Source organism: Dipodomys ordii, unplaced genomic scaffold (assembly GCF_000151885.1).
Source record: "Dipodomys ordii isolate 6190 unplaced genomic scaffold, Dord_2.0 Scaffold63, whole genome shotgun sequence".
Lineage (NCBI taxonomy): Eukaryota > Metazoa > Chordata > Mammalia > Rodentia > Heteromyidae > Dipodomys > Dipodomys ordii.
Window position 1 is genome coordinate 8,782,671 of NW_012267279.1, and position 25,088 is coordinate 8,807,758.

The 25,088-nt window shown below is 40.1% G+C and overlaps 1 protein-coding gene across 2 annotated transcripts in view; it reads left to right on the forward strand.

The window, feature by feature from the left end:
• Gmcl1 (germ cell-less, spermatogenesis associated 1) overlaps positions 1-20,961 on the forward strand; it is a 42,031-nt gene extending 21,070 nt beyond the window's left edge. The window contains exons 9-14 of one of the 2 annotated variants that reach the window (XM_013022535.1): positions 3,435-3,572; positions 6,919-6,988; positions 11,945-12,020; positions 15,478-15,623; positions 16,989-17,076; positions 19,621-20,961. In XM_013022535.1, coding sequence (XP_012877989.1) covers positions 3,435-3,572; positions 6,919-6,988; positions 11,945-12,020; positions 15,478-15,623; positions 16,989-17,076; positions 19,621-19,749 — 647 coding nt within the window. In that variant the 3' untranslated portion in view covers positions 19,750-20,961. The remainder of the gene's footprint in view (positions 1-3,434; positions 3,573-6,918; positions 6,989-11,944; positions 12,021-15,477; positions 15,624-16,988; positions 17,077-19,620) is intronic. The other variant, XM_013022536.1, reaches the window with a different exon arrangement.
• Positions 20,962-25,088: the final 4,127 nt, after the last annotated feature.

The following is a 25,088-nucleotide window of genomic DNA, read 5'->3' on the forward strand; positions in this document are numbered from 1 at the left end:
CTCTCCTGAGTAGGAGTTACAGGTATGAGCCACTGGCACCTGGCATCTTTCTCCTATGTTAAGATCAGATTTGTCTTAATGATTTTATGTTTTTGATAACCAGTCTTTTGTTGTAAATATGTTTTGTGCTTCTGTTTCATAGGTTATCCTATAACTTTCTTAAACTTCCTTTTGGTTAATAGAAATTCTTTTTTGGGGGGGTGTGGGGGGATCCAGTCGTGGGGCCTGAACTCGGCCTGTCCCTCAGCTCTTCAGCTCAAGACTAGCACTCTACCACTTGAGCCACAGTGCCACTTCCAACTTTTTTCTTTTTGCTTATCTGGTGCTGAGGAATCGAACCCAGGGCCTCATGCATGCAAGGCAAGCGCTCTACCACTGAGCCACCTTCCCAGACCAATAGAAATTCTTAACTTTAAAATATACTGCTCTTTGTTTCTTTAAAAAAAAAAAAAAAACTATGTACAAGCCGGGTCCCGGTGGCTCACCCCTGTAATCCTAGCTATTCAGGAGGCTGAGATCTGAGGATCATGGTTCAAAGCCAGCCCGGGCAGAAAAGTCCATGAGACTCTTATCTCCAATAAACCACTAGAAAACCGGAAGTGGCACTGTGGCTCAAGCGGTAGAGCGTTTGCCTTGAGCTGAAGAGCACAAAGACAGTGCCTAAGCCCAGAGTTCAAGCCCCATGACCGACAAAAAAAAACACAACTATATACAAGTATTTTATATACTCACATTTCCTAGTTCAGAGCCAATAAATTGTTTTTCCTTGGTTTCCTTGAATAAAATACTTAAATTATATATTAGTGTTGGATCATGGCAATTAAAGACATATTAGGAAAGTTACATAGAGAGAAATTAAATGAAAATTGCAGATAAAGGGGAAAAAGATAAGGAGAAAACTGAAGCAGACACAAAGAATTCATAGAATATAGACGCTAGGTCCTTGTTGACAGAGTCTCAGCCCAGCCCAGTTAGAGAATAGGAAGCTGTGTTCCTTCTGATTTTCCCACCCTACAGTCTTCACCTCAGCCTCAGCATGTAGCAGAAAACAGCTTGGGTCAAGAAAGATATATTGGCTAGGAGCAGGTGACTCATACCTGTAATGTAGTTACTCAGGAGGCTAAGACAAAGCTGGACCTAAAGAGTGGCTCAAGTGGTAGTGCACCAGCCTAGCAAGTGCCAGACTAAGTTCAGACTCTAGTACCAAAAGGAAAAGTGTGTCTAATGTCCTTGATTTTTTTTTTTTTGGAAGGACTTTATAACGTCATTTTTGAAGGGAGGCATAGAAAATAGAAAAAGGACTTGTCCTTTTACCCATTTTGTGTGTGTGTGTGTGTGTGTGTGTGTGTATAACGCCTAATTTCTAATTTCTTTATTAGACTTTTCAGTTATATATGGATCAAGACAAAAGAAACAATAGAAACTTTGAAAATTTTCTGCACAATTGTCTTTACCTAGTTTGGTACCATAATTTGTATGTCCAAATGCTAACCAGCAAGAAAAACTTAAATTTAGTTTTTGGGTTTTATGAATTCTTAGAAAAGTAAATGATTCTTTTTTTTTTCTTTTTTTTTGCCAATCCTGGGGCCTGAACTCTAGGCCTGGGTGCTATCCCTCAGCTCATCAGCTCTTCAGCTCAAGGCTAGTGCTCTACCACCTGAGCCACAGGGCCACTTCCAGCTTTTTCTGTTTATGTGGTGCTCAGGAATCAAACTCAGGGCCTCATGCATACAAGGCAAGCACTCTACCACTGAGCCACCTTCCCAGCCCCCGAAAAGTAAATGATTCTTGAATTAGGTTTTTATAACTACCCTATAATAGAGATCGTATAAGACTTTACTGGTGTTCTCAGTACACCCTACAGTATTGGAATATGTCATTCAATGTAGGACTTGAAGTCATCATTATTTTTAAAAAGAGATGTAAGTCCAGTCACATATCTGTTACATCAATGATCAAAGTTAATTTTTCAAATGAACATGCTATTACTTCTTTGCTTTGATCGACTTTTGGAGGTGTCAGGAGTAAAAACAACTATGAGATAAAAATTTCAGAGCTAAGCTGAGTACCAGTGGCTCACACCTGTAATTCTAGCTAATCAGGAAGCTGAGATCTGAGGATTGTGGTTCTAAGCCAGCCTGAACAGAAATGTTTGTGAGACTCTTTATCTCCAATTAACTCCCAAAAACCCATTGTGGTGCTACAGCTCAAAGTGACAGAGCACTGTCCTTGAGTGAAAAAGCTCAGGGATAGTGCCACAACTAACCCCCACAACCAACCAAAAAATTAATTAATTAAAAAAAATCGAGGGGCTGAGAAGGTGGCTCAGTGGTAGAATGAGGTAGAATGAGGTCCTGGGTTCGATTCCTCAGCACCACATAAGCAAAAAGAAAAAAGCCAGAAGTGGCGCTGTGTCTCAAGTGGTAGAGTGCTAGCCTTGAGCTGAAGAGCTGAGGGACAGCGCCCAGGCCCAGAGTTCAGGCCCCACGACCGGACCCCCCCCCCAAAAAAGGAAGGAAAACCTAGATGAAGGCCTATGTATGAATTCCTGTTTGATAGTGATAACTCTTGAAATTTCCTTCCCACTCATGAAAACACATTGGAATTGAGTAATTTCTGGAAATCACATTCACGTGTATAATCCCAGCAAAGATTGTAAGGACAAGGAACAAAGGCAGTCCTGGCTTTCAAAATGTGAGTGAAACTCCGTCTTGGCAAACAGGCTGAGTGCAGTAGATCAAATCTGTAATCCCATCTGTGAAGCATAGGTAGGAGCGGAGGTAGTATTGGCTATCTTTGGCATAAAGTGTGCGACCCTATTTGAAAAATTTCCTAAAATATCCTAAAGCAAAAGGAATGGAGATATAGCTGAAGTGATAGAGCACTTACCTAACAACATGAGGCCTGGAGTTCAAACATTTTACCACACATTAAAAAAAGAAAAACCCTTATGCAGAAAAAATTCATATACTTCAAAAGTTTGACAAAAGTTTGAATTATTTTAGTAATACATTAATATTGTGTTACAGATCTATGGTAATAGTTTCAGTATTCTAGAACATCATTAACTGATGTTGGTTAATTGATTATAGCTGAAGCATAAATTAGAAGAATCCTAAGGGTTGTTTCATGTCATGTATCTTGCAGAGACCCTCAGATAAGACTTTGGGCTTCCTAAATTCACTGGTGTGTTCAGTTCAGGGTAAGGGATTCTGGAGATAGCCTCATTGCTCAAGCCTGCCTTTCCTACCTTGCCACATTATAAATGAGCTCCAGCTGTCTCTGTATCTCCCGTGTCTTATGTAATGCTTAAAGTTCCTGAAACTAGTTTATTTACATTCTAATAGTCTGTACATCTCTAGCCACAAGAGCATTGACGAATAGAGTAATAAATTTGAAAAAGAATGCTATTTAATTTTAACTATTTCTTACAGATCTTGAAGGCATAGCCTTCCTTGACACTGAACAAGGGAAACCATTTGTATCTGTGTTCAGACATCTAAGGCTGCAGTACATTATTAGTGACCTGGCTTCTGCAAGGATCATTGAACAAGATTCTCTAGTACCTTCAGGTAAGTGACAAGATGAGTTTCTGCCTGTAAGGGATTAGTGAGACAGTGCTCAAAAAAATAGGCTTTTTTTTTGTCATTGTGGGACCTGAACTCTGGGCCTGGGTGCTGTCCCTCAGCTCTTCAGCTCAAGGCTAGTGTTCTACCACTTGAGCCATACCACCAGTTCCGGTTTTTTCTGCTTATATGGTGCTGAGGAATCAAACCCAAAGCCTCAAGCATGCAAGGCAAGCCTCTACCACTGAGCCACCTTCCCAGCCTCAAAATAGGCTTTTTTTTTTTGGTCCAGTCGTGGGGCCTGAACTCTGGGCCTGGGCACTGTCCCTCAGCTCTTCAGCTCAAGGCTAGCGCTCTACCACTTGAGCCACAGCGCCACTCCCAGCTTTTTTCTTTTTGCTGATGGGGTGCTGAGGAATCGAACCCAGGGCCTCATACATGCAAGGCAAGTGCTCTACCACTAAGCCACCTTCCCAGCCCCCAAGATAGGCATTTTTATGCACAGTGGAATCATTTCTGTGCGCACATTATATATTGTGGGTATTTGCCCGTATCATATTTCATTAAAATACTTTCCAGAATATAAATAGTATTCTGTAGTATGAATGTTTTCCTGCTCACTAGCAGTGCTAGGGATGGAACTCAGGGCTTTGTGCATGCTAGGCAAGTACTTTAGCATACAGTCTCAGCCCTTGTTTTTTGAGACAGCACAAGTTGGCTTCACACTCTTTTTAAATTGTTTAAATTGTTTCTATCATTAAGTAGTTGTACAAAGGAGTTGGTACCACTTAGTTTCATAGGATATGAATTAAATATTACGAATGCATTTCCCTAATCCCCACAACCTCCTCCTATCTGCCCTGTAAATGCTAGTATTACAGGTATGTACCACCATGCTGAGCACCAGATGTTCTTTGATTCTAGATCAGACTTTTAAAAGTGACTTTTGTTTGTGTACTTGTGGCTCACACTTATTTATCATCCTAGCTACTGAGAGGCTGAGATCTGAGGATCTTGGTTCAAAGCCAGCTCAGGACAGGAAAGTCTATGAGTCTTCAGTTAACCAATAGAAACTCAACAGTGCAACTTTGCCCAAGTGGACAGCACCTGGGCCCTAAGTTCAAGGTTCAGGACCAGCATGATGTATTTAAAAGTCATAACTGCTTTTTTAAAAAAATAATTAGTAATCCTTTAATTTGCTTATTTTATTTTTCTTAAAATTTTATACATGTTGAATCAAGCATATCTTTAATAATTGTAATATAAATCTTTTGAAGCAACTAATTTAGTTTTCTAGGTTAACTATGTGGTAACACATAACCATACTAAAGTGCTTGCCTACTTTGTGGCAAACTGTGGATTCTGTCCCCAACATAAGGAAAAATTACCTAGTAGTATTTAGCCACATAGCTCACATTATTGACAAAAATTGATACATGTGGTCAGTAGGAATACATCTTAAATCTGGGGAAAATTGGGGGCTACAAGTACTGTTCAGTGATAGAGCATTTGACCACAAGCACAATGGTGTTACTCCCAACACCATTAAAAAAGGGGAGGCGGGAAATTAGTCACATTTGAGTTCTATTATTTCTTGCTTTTTTTTTTTTTCCTTTCCTTTTTTTCATGGGCTTGAACTCTGGGCCTGGGCATTGTCCCTGAGCTCTTCAGCTCAAGGCTAGTGCTCTCTACTTGAGCCACAGCACCACTTACAGTTTTCTGGTGGTTTATTGGAGATTAGAGTTTCATGGACTTTCCTGCCCTGGCTAGCTTTGAACCATGATCCACAGATCTCAGCTTCCTGAATAGCTAAGATTACAGGCATAAGCCACCAGTCCTTGGCAGCACTGTTTCTTAAATACTTTTTTTTTGTCGGTCATGAGGCCTGAACGCTGGGCCTAGGCACTGTCCCTCAGCTCTTAAGCTCAAAGCTAGTGTTCTACCACTTGGGACATAGCTCGCCACTTCTGGCTTTTTCTGCTTATGTGGTGCTGAGGAATCGAACCCAGGGCCTCTCATGTATGCAAGGCAAGCACTCTACCACTGAGCCACTTTCTTAGCCCCTCCATTATTTCTTATAATTAGATTGATTTCAGGTCAGCTCATTGAAGACTTTACTCTGTCCATATTCTCATTGTCATACTTCCCTCCACTCTCATACCTCTGATATGTATTAGTGTCATTCTTCCCATGCCTTCCTGTTACTTGCTTCGAAGTCAGGGTCAGGAAAATCTTAAGGGCTTTCATTCTTCACTCTTTGTTTGTTTTCTGCCAGTCCTGGGACTTAAACTCAAAGCCTGGGCACTGTCCCTGAGCCTCTCTGTGCCCAAGGCTAGCACTTTACCACTTGAGCCACACTTTTTCTGAGTACTTGATTGGAATAAGAGTCTCACAGACTTTTCTGCCCTGGCTGGCTATGAACCACAATCTTCACATCTCAGGCTCCTGAGTAGCTAGGATTGGTCGGGGCTTGAACTCTGGGCCTGGGCGCTGTCCCTGGGATCTTCAGCTCAAGGCTAGTGCTCTACCACTTGAGCCACAGTGCCATTCCGGTTTTCTGATGGTTTATTGGAGATAAGAGTCTCACTGACTTTCCTGCCCAGGCAGGCTTTGAACCGTGATCCTCAGATTTCAGCCTCCTGAGTAGCTAGGATTACAGGTGTGAGCCACTGGCTCCTGGCTCCCAGCTTAAATCTTAATTTAAATATATATAATTCAAATAAAGTCTAGTCAGGCAAAGCTGAATGATACCACTTTGAAGAATATAAAGCCATCTTTTTTACACATTTGTTAAATATAAGGTTCCTGCCTGTTGTTTGTTTATTTTGTCTTTTTGAGATGAGATCTTGCTATGTAGCCCAATCTGGTCTTAAATTTGTAGTCCTCTTGCCTCACCTCTGAAGTACTGGGTTTACAGGCATGTACCACCATGTCAGACTAGCTATATGCTTTTGGGTTTTTTGTTTTGTTCTGTAGTACTAGGATTTGAACTTAGGGCCTTGTGCTTGCAAGGCTGAGCTATGCCTCGAGCTATGCCTCTCAGCCCTTCTTTACTTTATTTTCAGATAGGGTCTCAAGTTTTTGTCCAAGATGTTCTGACTGCAATCCTCCTATTCATGCTTTTTGTAAAGTTGGAATGACACCATGCCTAGCTTCTTATTAGCTGAGATGAAGACTTGTCCCCCTTCCCTGACTTTGAGCCATAAACCTACCAGACTCTGCCTCATGTAGTTATGTACTTCTGAAATTGCTATTTTGAGCTTGAAGTTAGAAGTGAAAACAGTTTCAACAATTACATTGTTGAAATTCTATGTTCTTTCATTTCAATTTATTGTTAATGTTTATATTTTAGAATGGCTGGCTTCTGTGTATAAACAGCAGTGGCTTGCTATGCTCCGGGCAGAGCAAGATAGTGAAGTGGGGTAAGTATATTACATTATATCATATTATTGTTAATATTTAAAGAAACACAAGAAGATTTGGGGCAGGGGATGGAACCTAGAGCCTGACATCTACTAGCAAGTATTCTGCCACTGAGCCACACCCCCAATCCAAAAAACAAAAACACCAGAAACTTTTGTTAATTAATTTTTAAATGCATTCATTATATTGAAAAATCAGTACTGTATTAAAATTTTAAACTATTGAAGATCATATAATCAACCTTTTCCTTCTATTTTTATTATAAGTTTTGAAATACCATTCTGGCCAATTAGATAGTGTGAAAAATGTTTGAATTTTTGCTTGCTACATTAGAAAAATTGAAGTTACATTTGGTTTTACCTACTCTTATATTTTTATTTTCTTTTGACATTGAAATATTATTTTGGAATAATACTTTTTTTTTGTCAGTCGTGGGGCCTGAATTCTGGGCCTGGGCGCTATCCCTCAGCTCTTCAGCTCAAGGCTAGTGCTCTACTACTTGAGCCACAGCACCACTTCTGGCTTTTTTCTTTTTGTTTATGTGGTGCTGAGGAATCAAACCCAGGGCCTCATGCATGCAAGGCAAGCACTCTACCACTGAGCCACCTCCCCTGCCCCTGGAATAATACTTTTTTAAGCATGATTTTTATATTTATATGTACTTAAGGCTAATTTTTATATTACGGTATATTGTCAAATTCTAATTACTAAACAGGTTTTGAAATTTGAACAAAATGAATAAAAATCATCTGGTTATAGATGCCCTCCTCCCCACAAGCATATGATTCCCTAGAAAAATATTCATAGACTTTCTTTACTGTACGAGAAATAAAATAATCAGTTCTTTATTGTATTGTACTTTGTAGCACACTTGCTTTCCTATTTAGTATTTAATCCTTGCAGTAGTTCCTTGAAATTGACAGTTTGAATAAACACTACCTTCTACCTCCAAGTACATAGAAGAGGCATTGGGAAATGTGAAGTTTGCCCAATTTCTCTTTTTTAATTTTTTTGGTGTCAATCCTGGGGCTTGAACTCAGGGCCTGTCTCTGAGCTCTTATGATCAAAGCTAGTGCTCTACCACTTGAGTAATAGCTCCATTTCCAGCTTTTTTGGTGGTTAATTAGTGATGAGTCTCATGGACTTTCCTGCCTGGGCTGGCTTTGAACTGCAATCCTCAGATCTCAGCCTCCTGAGTAGTTAGGATTATAGGTGTGAGCCAAAGGTGCCTTACTAACCCAATCTCTTTTAACTCTTACTTTTATATTCCAGAAAACTCCTAAAAATAATGACATAGTTACAAGTTTATATACAAATAGTATATGAGTTACATAAATTCATGATGACTGTGAGATTCTTTATCCAGAGTTTTTAGTTTATATTTTATAAATAAAATTCCACCTTTTTATTGAAAACATACTTATCCAGCATAAGTAATATAATAAAATGCTTGAAGGTAGATATAATTAATCAAAAACCAAAAAATAAAGTTTATTACTTAATGGAATTGAGATTTGAAACATTTTATAATATATAAATAATGATGGCCCATTCTATATCTTTTGTACATTCAGCTTTAAATTTGGGGTTTATTTTCCAAGATTTTTTTTAATGATTGTGGAGCTTGAACTCAGCTCTTCAGCTCAAGGCTACCACTCTACCACTTGAAATACAGCGCCACTTCTGGTTTTCTGGTGGTTTATTGGAGATTGAGTCTCCTGGCCGTGAGGCTGGCTTTGAACTGCGGTCCTCAGAGCTCAGCCTCCTGAGTAGCTAGGATTACAGACATGAGCCACCAGTGCCCAGCCCAAGATTTTTTTTCCACCTTTATTCTCATTGAGGTAATCAATCACTTTACCTAGGAGACTGAGCTAGAATAAGTATCTAATTTTCTTGACCTCAGAAGTACATGATATGGACTGAGGTATAGCTCATTAAAAGAGTGCTGGCCTACCACCAAATATGACACCTCAGGTTTGATGCCCAGCACTGGGGAAAAAGCCAGAAATGTGGTTCAAGCCATAGACTGCTATTGAAGAACCTCCACCCTGCTTTCCAGAGTGGTTGAACAAGTTTATACTCCCACAAACAGTGTAGTAGTGTTCCCTTTTGGCCACATCCCCCCTCTAGCATTTGTTGTTATTAGATTTCTTGATAATTGATGGCATTCTAACTGGAATGAGGTAGAATCTCAATGTTTTTGTTTGGTTTGGTTTGGTTTTATTTTGGTTGGTCATGGGGCTTGAACTCTGGGCCTGGGCGCTGCCCCTGAGCTTTTCAGCTCTACCACTTGAGCCACTGTGCCACTTCTGCTTTTCTAGTGGTTAATTGGAGGTAAGAGTCTCAACGGACTTTCTTTCCTGGGCTGGATTTGAACCACATTCTCAGATCTCAGCCTCCTGAGTAGCTAGGATTACAGGCATGAGCTACCAGTGCCTGGCCTCAGTGTTCTTTTGATTTTCATTTCTTTTATGGCCAGAGATGTTGAGCATTTCTTCAAGGTCTATTGGCCATTCTTATTTCCTCTTCAGAGAAGTCTCTCTTTAAGTCTTTAACATACTTATTTAATGGGGCAAGTGTTTCTTTGAGGATTTTTTTTGGGGGGATTTAATTTTTTGAGTTCTAAGTATATTTGAGATATGAGGCCCTTGTCTGTTGTACAGCTAGTGAAGGTCTTGTCCCAACCTGTGGACTTTCTATTTATCTTGCTATCTATGTCTTTGCCATGGAGAAACTCTGAAGTTTAATGCAGTCCCAGACAATAGATTGGAAATGAACTGTATAACTTGTGGGAGTGGAGTGGAATTTGGAGGGAAAGTGGACGAAAATGAGGGAGCAGGTAACAAGTTTGACAAGAAATGTACTCAATACCTTATATATGTAACTGTAACCCTTCTGCATATCACCTTAAAAAAATGTGAAAGGGCCATAAGCCGGAAATAGATGATATAAAGAAAAAAATAGAAAAAATAGATAGCTAGCCCTGAGCAAAAATGCTATGTCACTTTCCTACTTATACATATCCAGGGATTTGTTGCTATTCAAGATTATTGAGGCTAGAAAACTGGGATCAGTATCCTTATTTTTCTTACTTTTATATAGAAAGTATAATTGTAATTCTTTTTTGGGGGCAGGGAGGGCGCATAAGGCTTGAACTCTGGGCCTGGGCACTGTCCCTGAGCTCTTCAGCTCAAGGCCAGCACTCTACCAACTTGAGCCACTGTGCCACTTCTAGTCTTCTTGTGGTTAATTGAAAGGAGGTAAAAGTCTCAGGTACTTTCCTGCCCAAGTTGGCCTCCTTAGTAGCCAGGGTTACAGGCATGAGCCACCAGCGTCCAGTTTAATTGAATTTTTTTTTTTTTTTTGTCGGTCGTGGGGCTTGAACTCTGGACCTGGGCACTGTCCCTACACTCTTCAGCTCAAGGCAAGCACTCTACCACTTGAGCCACAGCACCGTTTTTCTTGTGGTTAATTGGAGATAAGAGTTTCACAGTGTTTCCTTGCCTGGGCTGGCTTTGAACCATGATTCTCAGATCTCAGCCTCCTGAGTAACGAGGATTACAGGCATGGAGCCACCAGCACCCAGCTTAATTGTAATTTTTTTTGGGGGGGGGTCCAGTTCTGGGGCCTGAACTCTGGGCCTGGGCGCTGTCCCTCAGCTCTTCAGCTCAAGGCTAGCGCTCTACCACTTGAGCCACAGTGCCACTTCTGGCTTTTTTCTTTTTGCTTATGTGGTGGTTAGGAATCAAACCCAGGACCTCAGGCATGCAAGGCAAGCGCTCTACCACTGAGCCACTTTCTCAGCCCCTCTAGTCTTCTTTTTATAGATTAAAAAAAGAAAGAAAAACAGGCAACTCTTCCTTCTGTGTGTGTTCCTTACCCCTGCACACAACACACATTCCTTCTCCACCCAGAGACTCCCACATGGCATGACTATTCTCTCTCTACTCTTGGAGAGAAATTGTGCCTTCTCCAGGCATTATTATCATGCCTCATTCCACATTATAATAATCATTAATTATGTCTTGTCCTGCCACCCTGAGCTCTCTGATGTCAGATATGTTTATATTTACTTATTATTATATATTTTCTTCCCAGTTTCTTTTTTCTTTTTTTTTTTTTTGGGGGGGTCCGGTCATGGGGACTGAACTCTGGGCCTGGGGGCTGTCCCTCAGCTCTTCAGCTCAAGACTAGCACTCTACCACTTGAGCCACAGCGCCACCTCCGGCTTTTTTCTTTTTGCTTATGTGGTGCTGAGGAATCGAACCCAGGGCCTCAGGCATGCAAGGCAAGCACTCTACCACTGAGCCATCTTCCCAGCCCCTTTCTTCCCAGTTTCTAGGCACTTGATATATGAGTGAATGCATGAATGGACATATTGTGCTGCTCTTATCATTTGGAATTATCAAACTGATAATGATGTCGTTTATTAAAACTTGAAATAAGTGCTTCTCATAGTTGATTATACCGAGTTTTTTTTTTTTTTATGGTTGTGGGGCTTGAACTTAGTGCCTGAGCACTGTCCCTGAGCTCTTCTGCTCAAGGCTAGCCCTCTACCACTTAGAGCCACAAGTCCGCTTTGGTTTTCTCAGTGGTTAATTGGAAATAAGAGTCACATGGGGACTTTTCTGCTAGGCTGCCTGTAAACTGCATTTCTCAGCTTTCAGCCTCCTGAGTAGCTAGGATTACAGGTGTGAGCCACCAGCGCCCAGCACATTTTTTAATGTAATGGATTACATTCTTTTTTTTTTTTTTTTTTTAGTCCTGGACCTAAGTGCATGCCAGCCCCTCAACCCCTGAGCTGTGTTGTAGCACAGTGCTTTATTTTTATCTATATCAAAATAAATTATTTTAAAATCTATTGCAAGGATGTTTATTCTTTTAAATTCACCATTCTTTTTCAATTCCTAATTGTCAATTTCCTATGAAAGTTCATGACTTACATATTATTTTAGGCCTCAAGAAATTAATAAAGAAGAACTAGAAGGAAATAGCATGAGATGTGGTAGAAAGCTCGCCAAAGATGGTGAAGTAAGTATGGATTGTGATTCTTACTATCCTAATGTAAACACGAGAAAATAATTGCTACCCACATTAAGAATTACCTTTGGGGATGTTAAGGTTATCTGGCTGCAGTGTCTGTCGTTTTATTGATAGGTTGATTTGACTTAACTGCCTAGCTAGTTTTGAGTGTCCCCTTCTTCCCTCACTGTCCCCTGTGTTTCACTCCTGAACTGTGTGCTAAAAGTTGAAGACAATGACTCTCCCTGGTCGAGGAGGAGCTGTTCTACAGCATGTCAGTTTATATGTACAATGCATCTTGATCACTGTCACCCCTTCCATCATTTTCCCCACCTGCCATCTATCCCAACCCCATCCATAACTTCAATTTTTAAAGGTTATTCTGTTTGCAGTTATAATTATGATGTGTTCAGAGTATGGAAAATTCGTTTCTTCCTTATTCCTAATTCCTCCTCTTTCATCCTTATTGAACCACAGCTCCTTTGAAAGAAATTCTTTTGCAATACTGGACATACTGTTGCCATCATTCACAGAGTTCACTATATTTCCTGTCCTTACTCTTGTCAGCATTGGTGATTTCCTACCCTTCTTACCCCAGTGAGCTTATGGTCTCCCTATCCCAGGCATCAGATATCCCTACGAGATTTCACCATTGATGATTCTCACATTCCAAAGGTCCACTTCAGACAAATCATTTACAGGTCCTACCTCCTTATATCATGCTGTGCTCTCTAGAACAGGGGTGGGGAAACTTTTTTCTGACAAAGACCATACAAAATAATGACTACAGGCAGGACATGAGCAACCAATGAGAAACATAAATGTTATCCTGTTGTGTACCATATGACATCATAGGCCTTATATGACCTGTAGGCCAGACATTCCCCATCTCTGCTCCCAAACCTGGACTCCAGCAATTTTTTTAACACCTCTAGGATGATAATACATTGTTCTTAATACTTTAAATTTTACTTTCCATCATAGGATTGATCCTTTATTTATACTTTGAGCTTCCTTGTTCTCTTTGACTGTCAAACTTTGATGGTTAAACCCCTCTTCTTGTTAAAAACCAGTTTTGCATGCTATCACACCTGCATGAAGACAGATGAATAAATGTCATAACAGCAAACATGAAACAAGTCTTTGTGCTGAGTGGTGATCCTCCTGCATTTCCCTAATACATTTATCCTCTGGTATGACTCATACCTTCTCTCAAAAGAGCAGCCCTCAAGGTGGGCACTGGTGGCTCATGCCTGTAATACTAGCTACTCAAGAAGCTGAGATCTGAGGATTACCATTTGAAGCCAGCTGAGTAGGGAGGTCCATGAGACACTTCCAGGTAGCCACCAAAAAGTCAGAAGTAGAGCTGTTGCTCAGGTGGTAAGAGTACTAGCACAAAAGTTCAGAGACGTAAGCCAAGAGAAAAGAGACAAACGGCACATGATCTAAAAAATTAGTCTTTGTCCTTTGCTTCTTACCTGTGAATGACTTATCAAAATATTGGATGGGTATTATAAAAATTAGCTGTATTGATCATATCAACACTGTAACTACCTACATAGTATTCTGGTGTTTGCCTTTTATTGAGACCAACCATGATTCATAGAGCCTCTTTCTTGTGAAATGCATCCTACTGTTTAAATGTTTATGCTGTGTTAATAATATTATATTGACATATGATGTATATATGTGTGCCCAGGGTATGAAGAGAAAGGATTACAAGATGTATGAGTGTCATGACTTAATAATCTTTCACAATTCAGAATTAGGGAATGATGAAGACAGACCAAATCTAAATAAAACACTTTATCATTAAAAAAAAAAAAGTTCAGGGACAATGTCCTGGCCCTGAGTTCAAGCCCCAGGACTGACACCGCTGCCTGCCCTCCAAAAAAAAGACAGCTTTCATTCCTAATAACTTGATAGGCATTTTACTATTCCTGATAAGGTCCTCCTGTATTTTACCTCTGGCTTTTACTTATTCTGTCTACCTATGACCCTCTTCCCCCAAAACACTTCTTGATCTGCTCCTTCATCAACCTCTTCAGACAGTTTCCCTAAGGAAATATAAATATAAATATAAATTCTGCTAGGGTGGATCTCTACTACCTAGGAATAAAGCCTGGCATATAGTATATATGCTGAGAATGTATAAGTGGAATTAATGTCATAATTCAGGTTATCAGTCAAGCCCTGAAGCCCTACCTTAGTTTCCTAGATCACCCTATCCTTAATACTTAATATCCTTAATACTTAAATTTATTTAGCTAATGATATAAATGAACAAACTTGGAACCTCATGATGCCATTTTAAAATAACCCAGTGATACTTTAAAGTGAAAATTTTTGTTTTGTTTTGTTCTTCAGTGCTGGGGTTTGAACTCACAGCCTGCCTAGCAAGTGCAAGGCAGGTACTCATATACCTGAGTTTGTACTGTTTTTGTGTTTTTTTGTTTTTGGTGCCAGTGCTGGGATTGATTTGTCTGTGTGTCTGTGTGTCTGTGCCTGTGCTGGGACACTGTCTTTCAGCATTTTCACTGAAGGATGGTGCTCTTATCTGTCGAGTTAGGTCTCTACTTTCAGCTTTTTGGTGGTTACCTAAAATAAGTGTCTCATGGACTTTCCTGCCCAGGCTGGCTTTCACAGTCCTGAGATCTCAGCCTCCTGAGTAGCTAGGGTTACAGGTGTGAGCCACCAGTTCCTGGTTTAGCTATGGGTTGAGAAAGGGTCTTACATATATGCGTAGGTTTCCATGAACCCCAATCCTCACAATTTCAGCTTTCCGAGTAGCTGGGATTGCAGACATGAGCCACTGGCATCCCGCTAGAGGGCTTTGAACTACTAGGGTTTGAACTCAAGGTTTCATGCTTGTTAGGTAAGCAGTGGAGCACCACTGCTTGAGCCACACCCCTAGTTCTTTTTGCTTTGGTCATTTTTGAGATTAGTCTCATTTTTTCCCCAGGCTGGCCCTAGATCACCATCCTTCTGTTTACATTTCCCCTCATACTAGAATGATAGTCATGTGCCACCTCACACAACTGCTTCTGTTGAGATGTAGTCTCACAAACTTTTTGCCCAGCCTAGCCTTAAACCATTATTTTCCTGATCACAGCCTCCTGAATAGATAATAATATAGGCATTAGCCACCACTTTAGTGGATTATTACATCCATCCAGACTCCTGGCACCTAGCATCCACTCCTGGCAGTGGAAGCCATATTAATTTGTGGTAGAATTGTAGTGTGGAAAGCATACAGAGGGTACAGTACCAGGTAAGTGACTAAGGAATGACAATTCCAAAGGCTTCTTCTCTGGTCTAAGTGTCCTGCATGGGAAGCTTTAGAGGAATAGTACTGGCAAAAAGTAGAGGGCTCGTGGGAGAAATTCTTGGAATAAGTTAGAGGGGGAAACATTTTTGACTTGCTAATGTGATAAACTGAAATAAATCTCTCTTTTGTGTCTCATAGTACTGCTGGCGGTGGACAGGTTTTAACTTCGGCTTTGACCTACTTGTAACTTATACAAATCGGTACATCATTTTCAAACGCAATACACTGAATCAGCCATGTAGTGGATCTGTCAGTTTACAGCCTCGAAGGAGCATAGCATTTAGGTAGGAGGAGAGTTCCCCTCCCCACTCTCATGACAGGAAAAATAGGAAATAAAACCTTGAAGCCAGGCGCCAATGGCTCATGCCTGTAATCCTAGCTACTCAGGAGGCTGAGATCTAAGGATCTCGGTTCAAAGCCAGCCTGGGCAGGAAAATCCATGAGACTCTTTATCTCCAATAAACCATGAGAAAACCGGAAGTGGTGCTGTGGTTCAAATGGTATAACGCTTGCCTTGAGCTGAAGAGCTGAGGGACAGCACCTAGTCCCAGAGTTCAAGCCCCACAACTGACAAATAAAACCAATAATGTATACAGCAGTGATAATATACAGAATGTAACTAAGTGCTGGGAACTCCTAAGACTTGATTCTTTGAACAGGTATTTGTGTATTCGTTATTATTATCCATGGTGCATTATCCATAGTGGCCAAAGCAACCCGTTTTGTGTCCATGTCAGGTCTGAAGTATGGTAACAAATATACAATGGAGTATTGTATACATTAAAAAAAAAAAAGGCTCCATTAGGAACCAGGGACTGGTGGCTCACGTCTGTAATCCTAGCCACTCAGGTAACAGATCTTGAGGATGGTAATTTGAAGCCAGTCTAATTAACCAACAAAAAGCCAGGCTTTAGGTATGACTCAGGTGTTAAAGCGTAAATCGTGAGCAAGCAAGCTGAGCAAGAATTTGTGGCCTTGAATTCAAACACAATACCAGTCAAAAAAGGGGGGAGGGGGAAGGGAGGGACGGGAAGCCAGGCATGATGATGCCAGAATTCCAGTTCTTGGCTACGTAATAAGACCTCGTCTCAAGTTTTAAAAAAAGGAGGAAGGAAAGATGGGAGGGAGTGAAAACCAACATATGCTAAACTTGAATGAATTTGAAGACATTATTATGTAATTGTGTTACAAAAGGATAAGTATTATATGATTCCACTCATATTACATACATTTAAGGGGAGAGAATGTAGACTGGTGGTTTCCAGGGCTGGGAAGGGAAAATGGAAAGTTAGTATTTAGTGGGGTATAGAGTTTTATCTGGGGAGATGAAATGTTTTGGAGGTGAGTAGTAAGGGCAGAACATTCTGTGTTTAATGCCACAGAATCATGTACAAAAATAATTATGATGGTAAATTTTATGGTAAATATACCTAACATGGTTATTTTATACATCAAAATAGTAAATCTGAAATGGAAACAGTTTACAATTTGAAAGGACTTTAAAGTCTGATAAGAAAATATGAAGAGGCCGGGAAGGTGGCTCAGTGATGAAGAATAAATATTAAAGTGAAATGGGTTGTTTAAAATCAATTTTTGGTTAAAAATCAGAAATTTTGGTTTAAAAATCATGAGTTTATTTTTAATCCTAGATTACGGTTGGCTTCTTTTGATAGCAGTGGAAAACTAATCTGCAGTAGAACAACGGGCTATCAGATACTTACACTTGAAAAGGACCAGGTAGGTTGGTTACTTTTCTGTTGTCTTACTGAGGATTTGTGCTTTAAAACCTCAGGGACATTCTGAACTAGAATTAATGTTAAAATAATGCCATGTTAATTTTTGAAGAGTTGTTGGACTTCTTGAAAGTAAATATGAAGCATGGTGTTCGTTCAATGCCCTGCACGATCTCATGTGCACACTTGGGCAGCCCTATCCGCAAGATGTCTTACTGTATATAAGCAGCTAGCCCAGCTCGGAAAATGGCTCCAGTGGCAAACACTTTTGGTGTCCCACTTCAAAAAAGGAGGGTATTGTACCTTTAGAAAAGTAACTGGGACAATAGAAGCAAAAGAACGATTTAATCTGGGGCAGGGGAAAGCTGACTATCAGGAAATGATTGTATTAATCCAACATCGTCTTCAGAAACCTATGTATCTCAAGTCTTTATTCATAGCAGACTCCTTGAATATTAAGAGAACATTTTTCTCTGGAACAGTAGGTTTGTAAGATTACAAACATCTGTAGTGTGCCCCAAATTATTTGAAAAGTCATTCAACAATCAGAAAGTAGAATTTGAATATTGAGATGCAGAGGAAGTTTGTTTATTTTGCCAGTATTGGAGCTCAAGGCTTGTGCTGTATGATTTGAGCCACAGCTCTGCTTCCAGCTGCTTGTTGATAGCTAATTAGAGATTGGAGATTGAAGATTCTTTGAACTTCAAGCCCTCAGATCTTACCATCCTGAGCAGCTGGGTTTACAGGCATGAGCCTATTGAAACTAATCAACATTCCCAAGGGCATACTTTTTTTAAAAAGATATGTTTTTATTATCTTTAGTTGTACAAAGGCGTTTATGAATACAGTACATCTTGATCAATGTCACCACTTTCAACATTCTCACCATCCCCCAACCCACCCCTTCCCTCACTTTTCATAACTTTATAGGATATGTATTTTTCTTGCAATTTAACAGAGCAGTTTATAAATACAATGCATCTTGATCAGTATCAACCCCTTCAATGTTTTCAACCCCTTTGACCCACTCCTTCCCTTATTTGTCTTAATTTTTGTGGTATATACAATGAATTTTTTTTTTGGGGGGGGGTCCGGTCGTGGGGCCTGAACTCTGGGCCTGGGCGCTGTCCCTCAGCTCTTCAGCTCAAGGCTAGCGCTCTACCACTAGAGCCACAGCGCCACTTCCAGCTTTTTTCTTTTTGCTTATGTGGTGCTGAGGAATCGAACCTAGGGCCTCATGCATGCAAGGCAAGCGCTCTACCACTGAGCCACCTTCCCAGCCCCTATACAATGAATTCTTGACTGTGTTCGCCCTCTCTTCCCCACTTGATTCATCTACTCCCTCTCCCCTGGGCCCCTCTCTCCTTGTGAGTACATATTTCTTGGTGCTTATTTTGTTGGGCATTGACTTAGTCCTTCTAAAGAATTACACTATTTGAAAGCCAGGCACTGGTGACTCACACCTATAATCCTAGCTACTCAGGAGGCTGAGATCTGAGGATTGCGGTTCAAAGCCAGCCCAGGCAGGAAAGTCCATGAGCTGTGGCTCAAGTGGTAGAGCTCTAGACTTGAGCTGAAGCACTCAGGGACAGCGCTTAGGCCCAGACCAACCAAAAAAAAAAAATTACTATTTGAACTATCCAGAGTCTATTATACTTACTGTTTCAATGCCAGATTCAGAGCCTAGACAGTTCTCACACATTAGAAGAAGATAACAGTTTTCCTCACAGAAACTTGTAGAGCATCCTTCCCATTGCAAGGAACCTTCAAGTTGCACTGTAATCTCTCAGAGTTTTGTAACAGCCATTATGGGAACTCTACTGATGAGACTAGATGTCTCATGAGGACGTCCATTATGTCAGGTATATGCTGAGAAAGTTCAACTTTTCCTCCACGGGACTTTTCTCTTGGTCCTTCTGGAACTCAATGGACAATGACTACCCTTACCTTTCACCTGGAACTTCATTAAAAAAAACTACAAATGTGTATATACAATCACCTTGGCTCAAAGCAGCTGGAGTTATTAAAAAAATAGAAAAACGCCAGGCTCAGCTAGGCAAGGTGGTATAATACCGACAATACCAGTACTGGGAGACCACGGCAGGAAGGCTATGAGTTTGAGGTCAGCCTGTAATCCTAGCTACTCAGGAGGCTGAGATCAAAGGAATAAAGTTCTGGACCACAACAAGTTAATAAATATATTGCAAATGTTGCTATGCTGGGCAACCACTTGAGCCACAGTTCCACTTCCGGCTTTTTTCTTTTTGCTTATGTGGTGCTGAGGAATCGAACCCAGGGCCTCATGCATGCAAGGCAAGCGCTCTACCACTGAGCCACCTTCCCAGCCCCGCTGTTCTCCATTTTTTACAGCAAGGAAAACTGAAGGTGTAACAAGGTCGCACCTCTAGTGGGCTGGAATTTGGAGTTTGGGGTTGTGGTGCCTAAACTCCCATACTCTTCTTTTGGTTCAGTTTAATAGTTTGGTTTCTTTAATTTTGATGGAATATTGCTATTTAGTTGTCATTAAACCAACAAATTTGTCTTACAGGAACAAGTGGTGATGAACTTGGACAGCAGGCTTCTGGTCTTCCCTTTATACATCTGCTGTAATTTCTTGTATATATCGCCAGAAAAAAGAACTGAAAATAATCGCCATCCAGAAAATCCAGAAAATTGAGGCTCTCATCTGTTGGAAAATAGTAGCACTTTGAAAACTTTTTGTTAAGCCAGCTTTAATTCAGTGGCCCTACTGATATTCACACCTAAGGTGACTAACATTGACAAAGGCCTTATGTACTGTACAGATAACATGGAGATGATTTTTACCCTCATTACATTTCTATGCACATGAAAACAGTTAAACCATGTATGTTTTAAAGATGTCAATTCTTGCTTTTAATTTAGCATCAATAGAAAATTGCTGTAAGTAAATTCCACGTTGCTTTTTAACAATAGATTTGATACTTAGCTTAAACTTTGATCCTACCTAATGTTAGTAAGCCTTATTTAGCCATCTGTAAGTTTCTTTTTCTTTTGCTCAAGTGACTGCTAAAGGAATACTTTGAACAGCTCTTCACCTTACAAATGCTTTTCCATTGGTGCCTTTAAAGCTGTCCTTCAACTTCCTCATCGTGCATTTCCTCCAATAGCTTTCCACTCCCTGCTTAATTTAGCCATCAGATACTTTTTCATGATTGAGGAGGTTATTATAAGAAACTTTTTTAAATGTAAGCATTTTCATACTTTTTTTTTAATTCAGCTTTCTTAGGATTTTAACAACAGTAGCAAAAGCAGGTATCAGCTTTAGACCTTTAAAGGTGACTGAGGGAAAAATTAATTTGATTCAGAGGATTTTCCTTTGCCTTTACATGGTCTCGTCTTGGACATTCTGTATACTTTTTACTATTCAGTTGTGAATTATTTGTGTACCAGATATTACACTTAAACATTTTCATGTTATCTGACCTTTAGGATTATTTCTGTTCAAATTTTAGTTGGGAAGTCTGTTTCCTACCTAACTCAGGACTTTATAACCTCTGGATTGAGTGCCTTTACGTTATACATTCTGATAGGAATTTCATAGTAAATGTATATAAGGCTAGAAGATCTAATATGGAAGCTGAAAATAAAGCATTAATGTAAAAGTAGAGCTTATTTTTGTCAAAAATGAAAGGTAAATTTGTCATAATTTACATATGTTGGCTTCTTATGTTTATTGCTACTTTGAAAATAGCCATGCTTATTTTCATTCCAGTCAGACAGAGTGAATATGTCTGTGGTTGGTGTATATTTTAGTATGTTTTCAAAAATGGGAATCATTTTTATGTATCTGTACAAATAATAAATGCCCATTTGGAAAAAGAATAAATAATATCCTACTTAAAATGAACAAATCAAGATTTATCTTATTATTATTTGCTTTCTAGATAAGTTTTTCCCAACTACATTTAACTTTTTAAATTTACTGATAGTTTTTTTCCCAGTAATAAGTTCATAACTTGTTTATATCCTTTCAGAATTCTTATTTTTGGTTTACATAAAGGAAACTTGTAAGTGCTTCCTCATACCCCTTTAGACTGTAAGATTGAATACTGCTACATTTCTTAATCTTATGTTTGGCTATAATCATATCTCATGAGATATATGGAAGGGTTTTTTTCTTAGAGTAGCCTACAAGGTTATTTACACTTTATTTTGGGGGGGGTTGGTCATGGGGCCTGAACTCTGGGCCTGGGCGCTGTCCGTCAGCTCTTCAGCTCAAGGCTAGCACTCTACCACTTGAGCCACAGCGCCATTTCCAGCTTTTTTTTTATTTTTTCTGCTTATGTGGTGCTGAGGAATTGACCCAGGGCCTCATGCATGCAAGGCAAGCGCTCTACCACTGAGCCACCTTCCCAGCCCTATTTACACTTTATATCTTAAAAAACAGAGCTGAGCACTATTAGTGCACACTTGTTATTCCAGCATTCAGGAGATGAGAACATGAAACCTTGTCTCAAAAGAAAAGAAAGAAAACCATTTTTTCCTTCAATACTGGGGTTTGAACTCAGGGCCACACCCCCTGCTCTTTTTGCTTTGGTTGTTTTTCAGGTATGAGAGTCTTAATTTATTCCTTGGCTGACCTGGAACATGAGCCTTCCGTTTATACTTCCCATATAACTGAGATGACAGGCACATACCCCTACACCCAGGTTTTTACTAGATAGTCCTGTAAACTTTTTTCCCAGGCTGTCATCAAACAGAGATCCTCCTGATCTTTGCTGTCAGATAGCTAGTGTTACACACATGAGCCACCATACCTGTCTAAAGAAAGTTTTTTAATTTAAAAATAGAGGCAGACATATTGGTACTTGCTTACTCTCCCAGCTACTCAGGAGCTAGAGATTGAGAGGACTGAAGGTCAAGGCCAGCCCAATGAAAAGGGTAACAAAATACCTTATCTCAGCCAACATGCCACGCTTGTAACCCAAGCTATATAAGAGGGGCACATATAGGATGTTTAAAGTCCAAGAGTTTCCCTGGGCAACATAAACCACAGGAGACCCTATCTAAAAAAAGCAAAAAAGACTGAAATTGTGGCACAAGTGGGATAAAGCACCTATGTAGTGAACCTGAGGCCAAGTTCAAACACCAGTACGATCAATAAATAATAAACACCAATTTATAAACCCTGGGAAAAAGTTTGAGTATATTAGGGAGAAAAATTAATTATTCTATGTCATGTAAATTAACTGGCTAAATTAAAACTACCATTGTTTCTTTCCAGAGCATTGACAGAATAATTACTTCTTCTGATTCAGAAGGTTGAGAATGGTATTTGTCAGCTAGTACTTTACCTGATATACTTCACTTTGCTAGTAAAGAATCTGCTTTTGTTTCCTTACAGATAGTTCTAGGCGTTTGTCTACTGTTCTTTTCATTTAGAATGCTTTCCATTAAGTGTTAATAGTGTCAGGTGAAGAATCACATAGTTGCTATATACAGTTTTTGTTTGCTTTTTGCCAGTCCTAGAGCTTGAACTCAGGGCCTAAGCCATGTCTCTGAGCCTCCTTGTGCTGGAAGCTAGCACTCTACCACTTAGGCCATAGTGCCACTTCTGGCTTTTTCTAAGTAGTTTATTGGAGATAAGAGTCTAACGACTTTTCTGCCTGGGCTGCCTTTGAACTGTGATCCTCCGATCTCAGCCTCCTGAGTAGCTAGGATTACAAGCATGACCCCTCACACACACACACACCCAGCTTATATACATAGTTTTTGTGTTTATCAGCTCTTGCCTTCCAGCCTCTACCAGTTGGTATTATGTTGTTTGGGGGAGGAAATAGGAAGGGAGGTTGTTTTCACACTTCTAGGGCTAGAAAACAATACCCATTTGTAATTATTTTTGTTTATCTGTAAGCGTTCTTAAAAGGATATACTGTAGAGTAATAATAATAATAATTCAGTAATTATGAACGCCTTTTTTCAAAAAAATAAGTGGATTTGGCTTGAAAAATAATAACAGTAGTAGCAACTAGATTTTTGAGTTTGGGTATATTGTTCATTTTTGAGACAGGGTCTCAACTGTGTAACCCAGCCTAAAACTCAATTTTTTTTTCTGTTACAGCCTCAAAAGCAAAACCAAACAGAAGCAGCCTCTCTTTAAACTTCTCTGACATTACAAGAACTCATTTCTGTTTCTGCACTGCCACTCCTTTCTTCTCTTCAGCAGTTCCTCTTCTGGCTCTCTCCAGGCCCTTTTGTTTCCAGAGCTTGTGTTGGGTAATTTCATGTACTTCTTGAATCCAAAGAAACTTCTAAATCTGTCGGCTCCTTTTTCTCTACCTCAAGCCTAGTTATCCTTTCCAAGGTATTTAGTTACCATCCTCTAGATGTCCGAAATGACATCTCAATGTGCAATATTCACTTGTCTGCTTTCTTCAGGATTTTTCTAGGATGCCTTCCTGCAAAAATGATGATTTTATCTGTTCAGTAACACAAGTCAGAAGTCTGATGTCATTCTTGAAATTACTTTTTTTTTGGGGGGGGGGTGCCTGTCATCGGGCTTGAACTCAGCCTGGGTACAATCTGGGCTTTTTTTTTTTCCTCAAGGCTAGTGCTCTACCATTTGAACCATGGCTCACTTCTGTTTTTGTTTTGTTGGTTGTGGGGCTTGAACTCTGGGCCTGGACGCTGTCCTCAGCTCTTCAGCTCAAGGCTAGCGCTCTACCACTTGAGCCACAGCATCACTTGCAGCTTTTTCTGTTCATGTGATTCTGAGGAATCAAACCCAGGGCCTCATGCATGCAAGGCAAGCACTCTACCACTGAGCCACCTTCCCAGCCCTCACTTCTGTTTTTGTTTTGGTTCTTGCTTTTTAATAGTTAATTGAAGATAGTCACATGGACTTTCTTGCCCCGACTGACTTCAAACCATGATCCAATGAAATTAGCCTCCTGTGTAGCTTGGATTATAGGCATGAGCCACCAGCATGGCTAATTCTTAAATTTTCTAATTCCCTTATACTTTGTATTAGGAAATCCAGTCCTACAGTTTTACTGTATCACAAGCCACTTAACCTCCTTGACTACTGACACCATTATAGTACAAGCCACTGTCATTTCTAGCTGCTCAGGGTTTGCCTAAGCAAACTTTTTGCATCTCCAAAAGACCATATATGTTGGAAACCTAATTCCCAGTGCCATAGTTTAGAGAGATAATTTAAGTCGGGAATGGGTTAATGTTGTTATTTTGGAAATAGCATCTTCCCTCTTAGCCCTATGATGATGCCCTCTGCCATGCTAAGATACAAGTAGGCCCTCACCAAATGTTGGCATCTTGCTATTGGACTTCCCCATCTCCAGAACTGTGAGAAATGTTTGTTTTCATTCTAAGTCACCCAATTTCTGGTGTTCAATTATAGCAGCACAAAACAGAGTAAGATATTATTAACCTAGATGATGGTACCAGTCTCCTGTGTGTCTTCCATGAATCAGGTCTCCAGGTTACTCAAAATTTTTTCTGAATAAACACATCTAATTCTTTTCCATCTTTAAAACTCTAGTGCTTCCCACAAACCCTCAGTATAAGCCTTTGCCAGGGCCTACAAGTTTATTTTAGCCTCATTTTAGACTTCTCTCCCCACTTTTACCCTTGCCTTCTTTTCTACCTCTCCACCCTCCATACACACAAGAAAACAATCTGTAAAAAAGAAAAACCAGATCAAAATTGAAAAGATTTTTGAGACTGGGAAGGTAGCTCTGGTAGAGTGCTTGCCTCACACGCATGAGGCCCTGGGTTCTATTCCTCAGCACCACATAAACAGAAAAAGCCAGAAGTGGCTCTGTGGCCCAAGAGGTAGAGCGCTAGCCTTGAGCTGAAGAGCTGAGGGACAATGCCCAAGCCGAGTTAAAGCTCCATGACCGACAGAAAAAAAAAAAAATTAGGGGCTGGGAAGGTGGCTCAGTGGGAGAGTGCTTGCCTTGCATGCATGAGGCCCTGGGTTCAATTCCTCAGCACCACATAAGCAAAAAGAAAAAA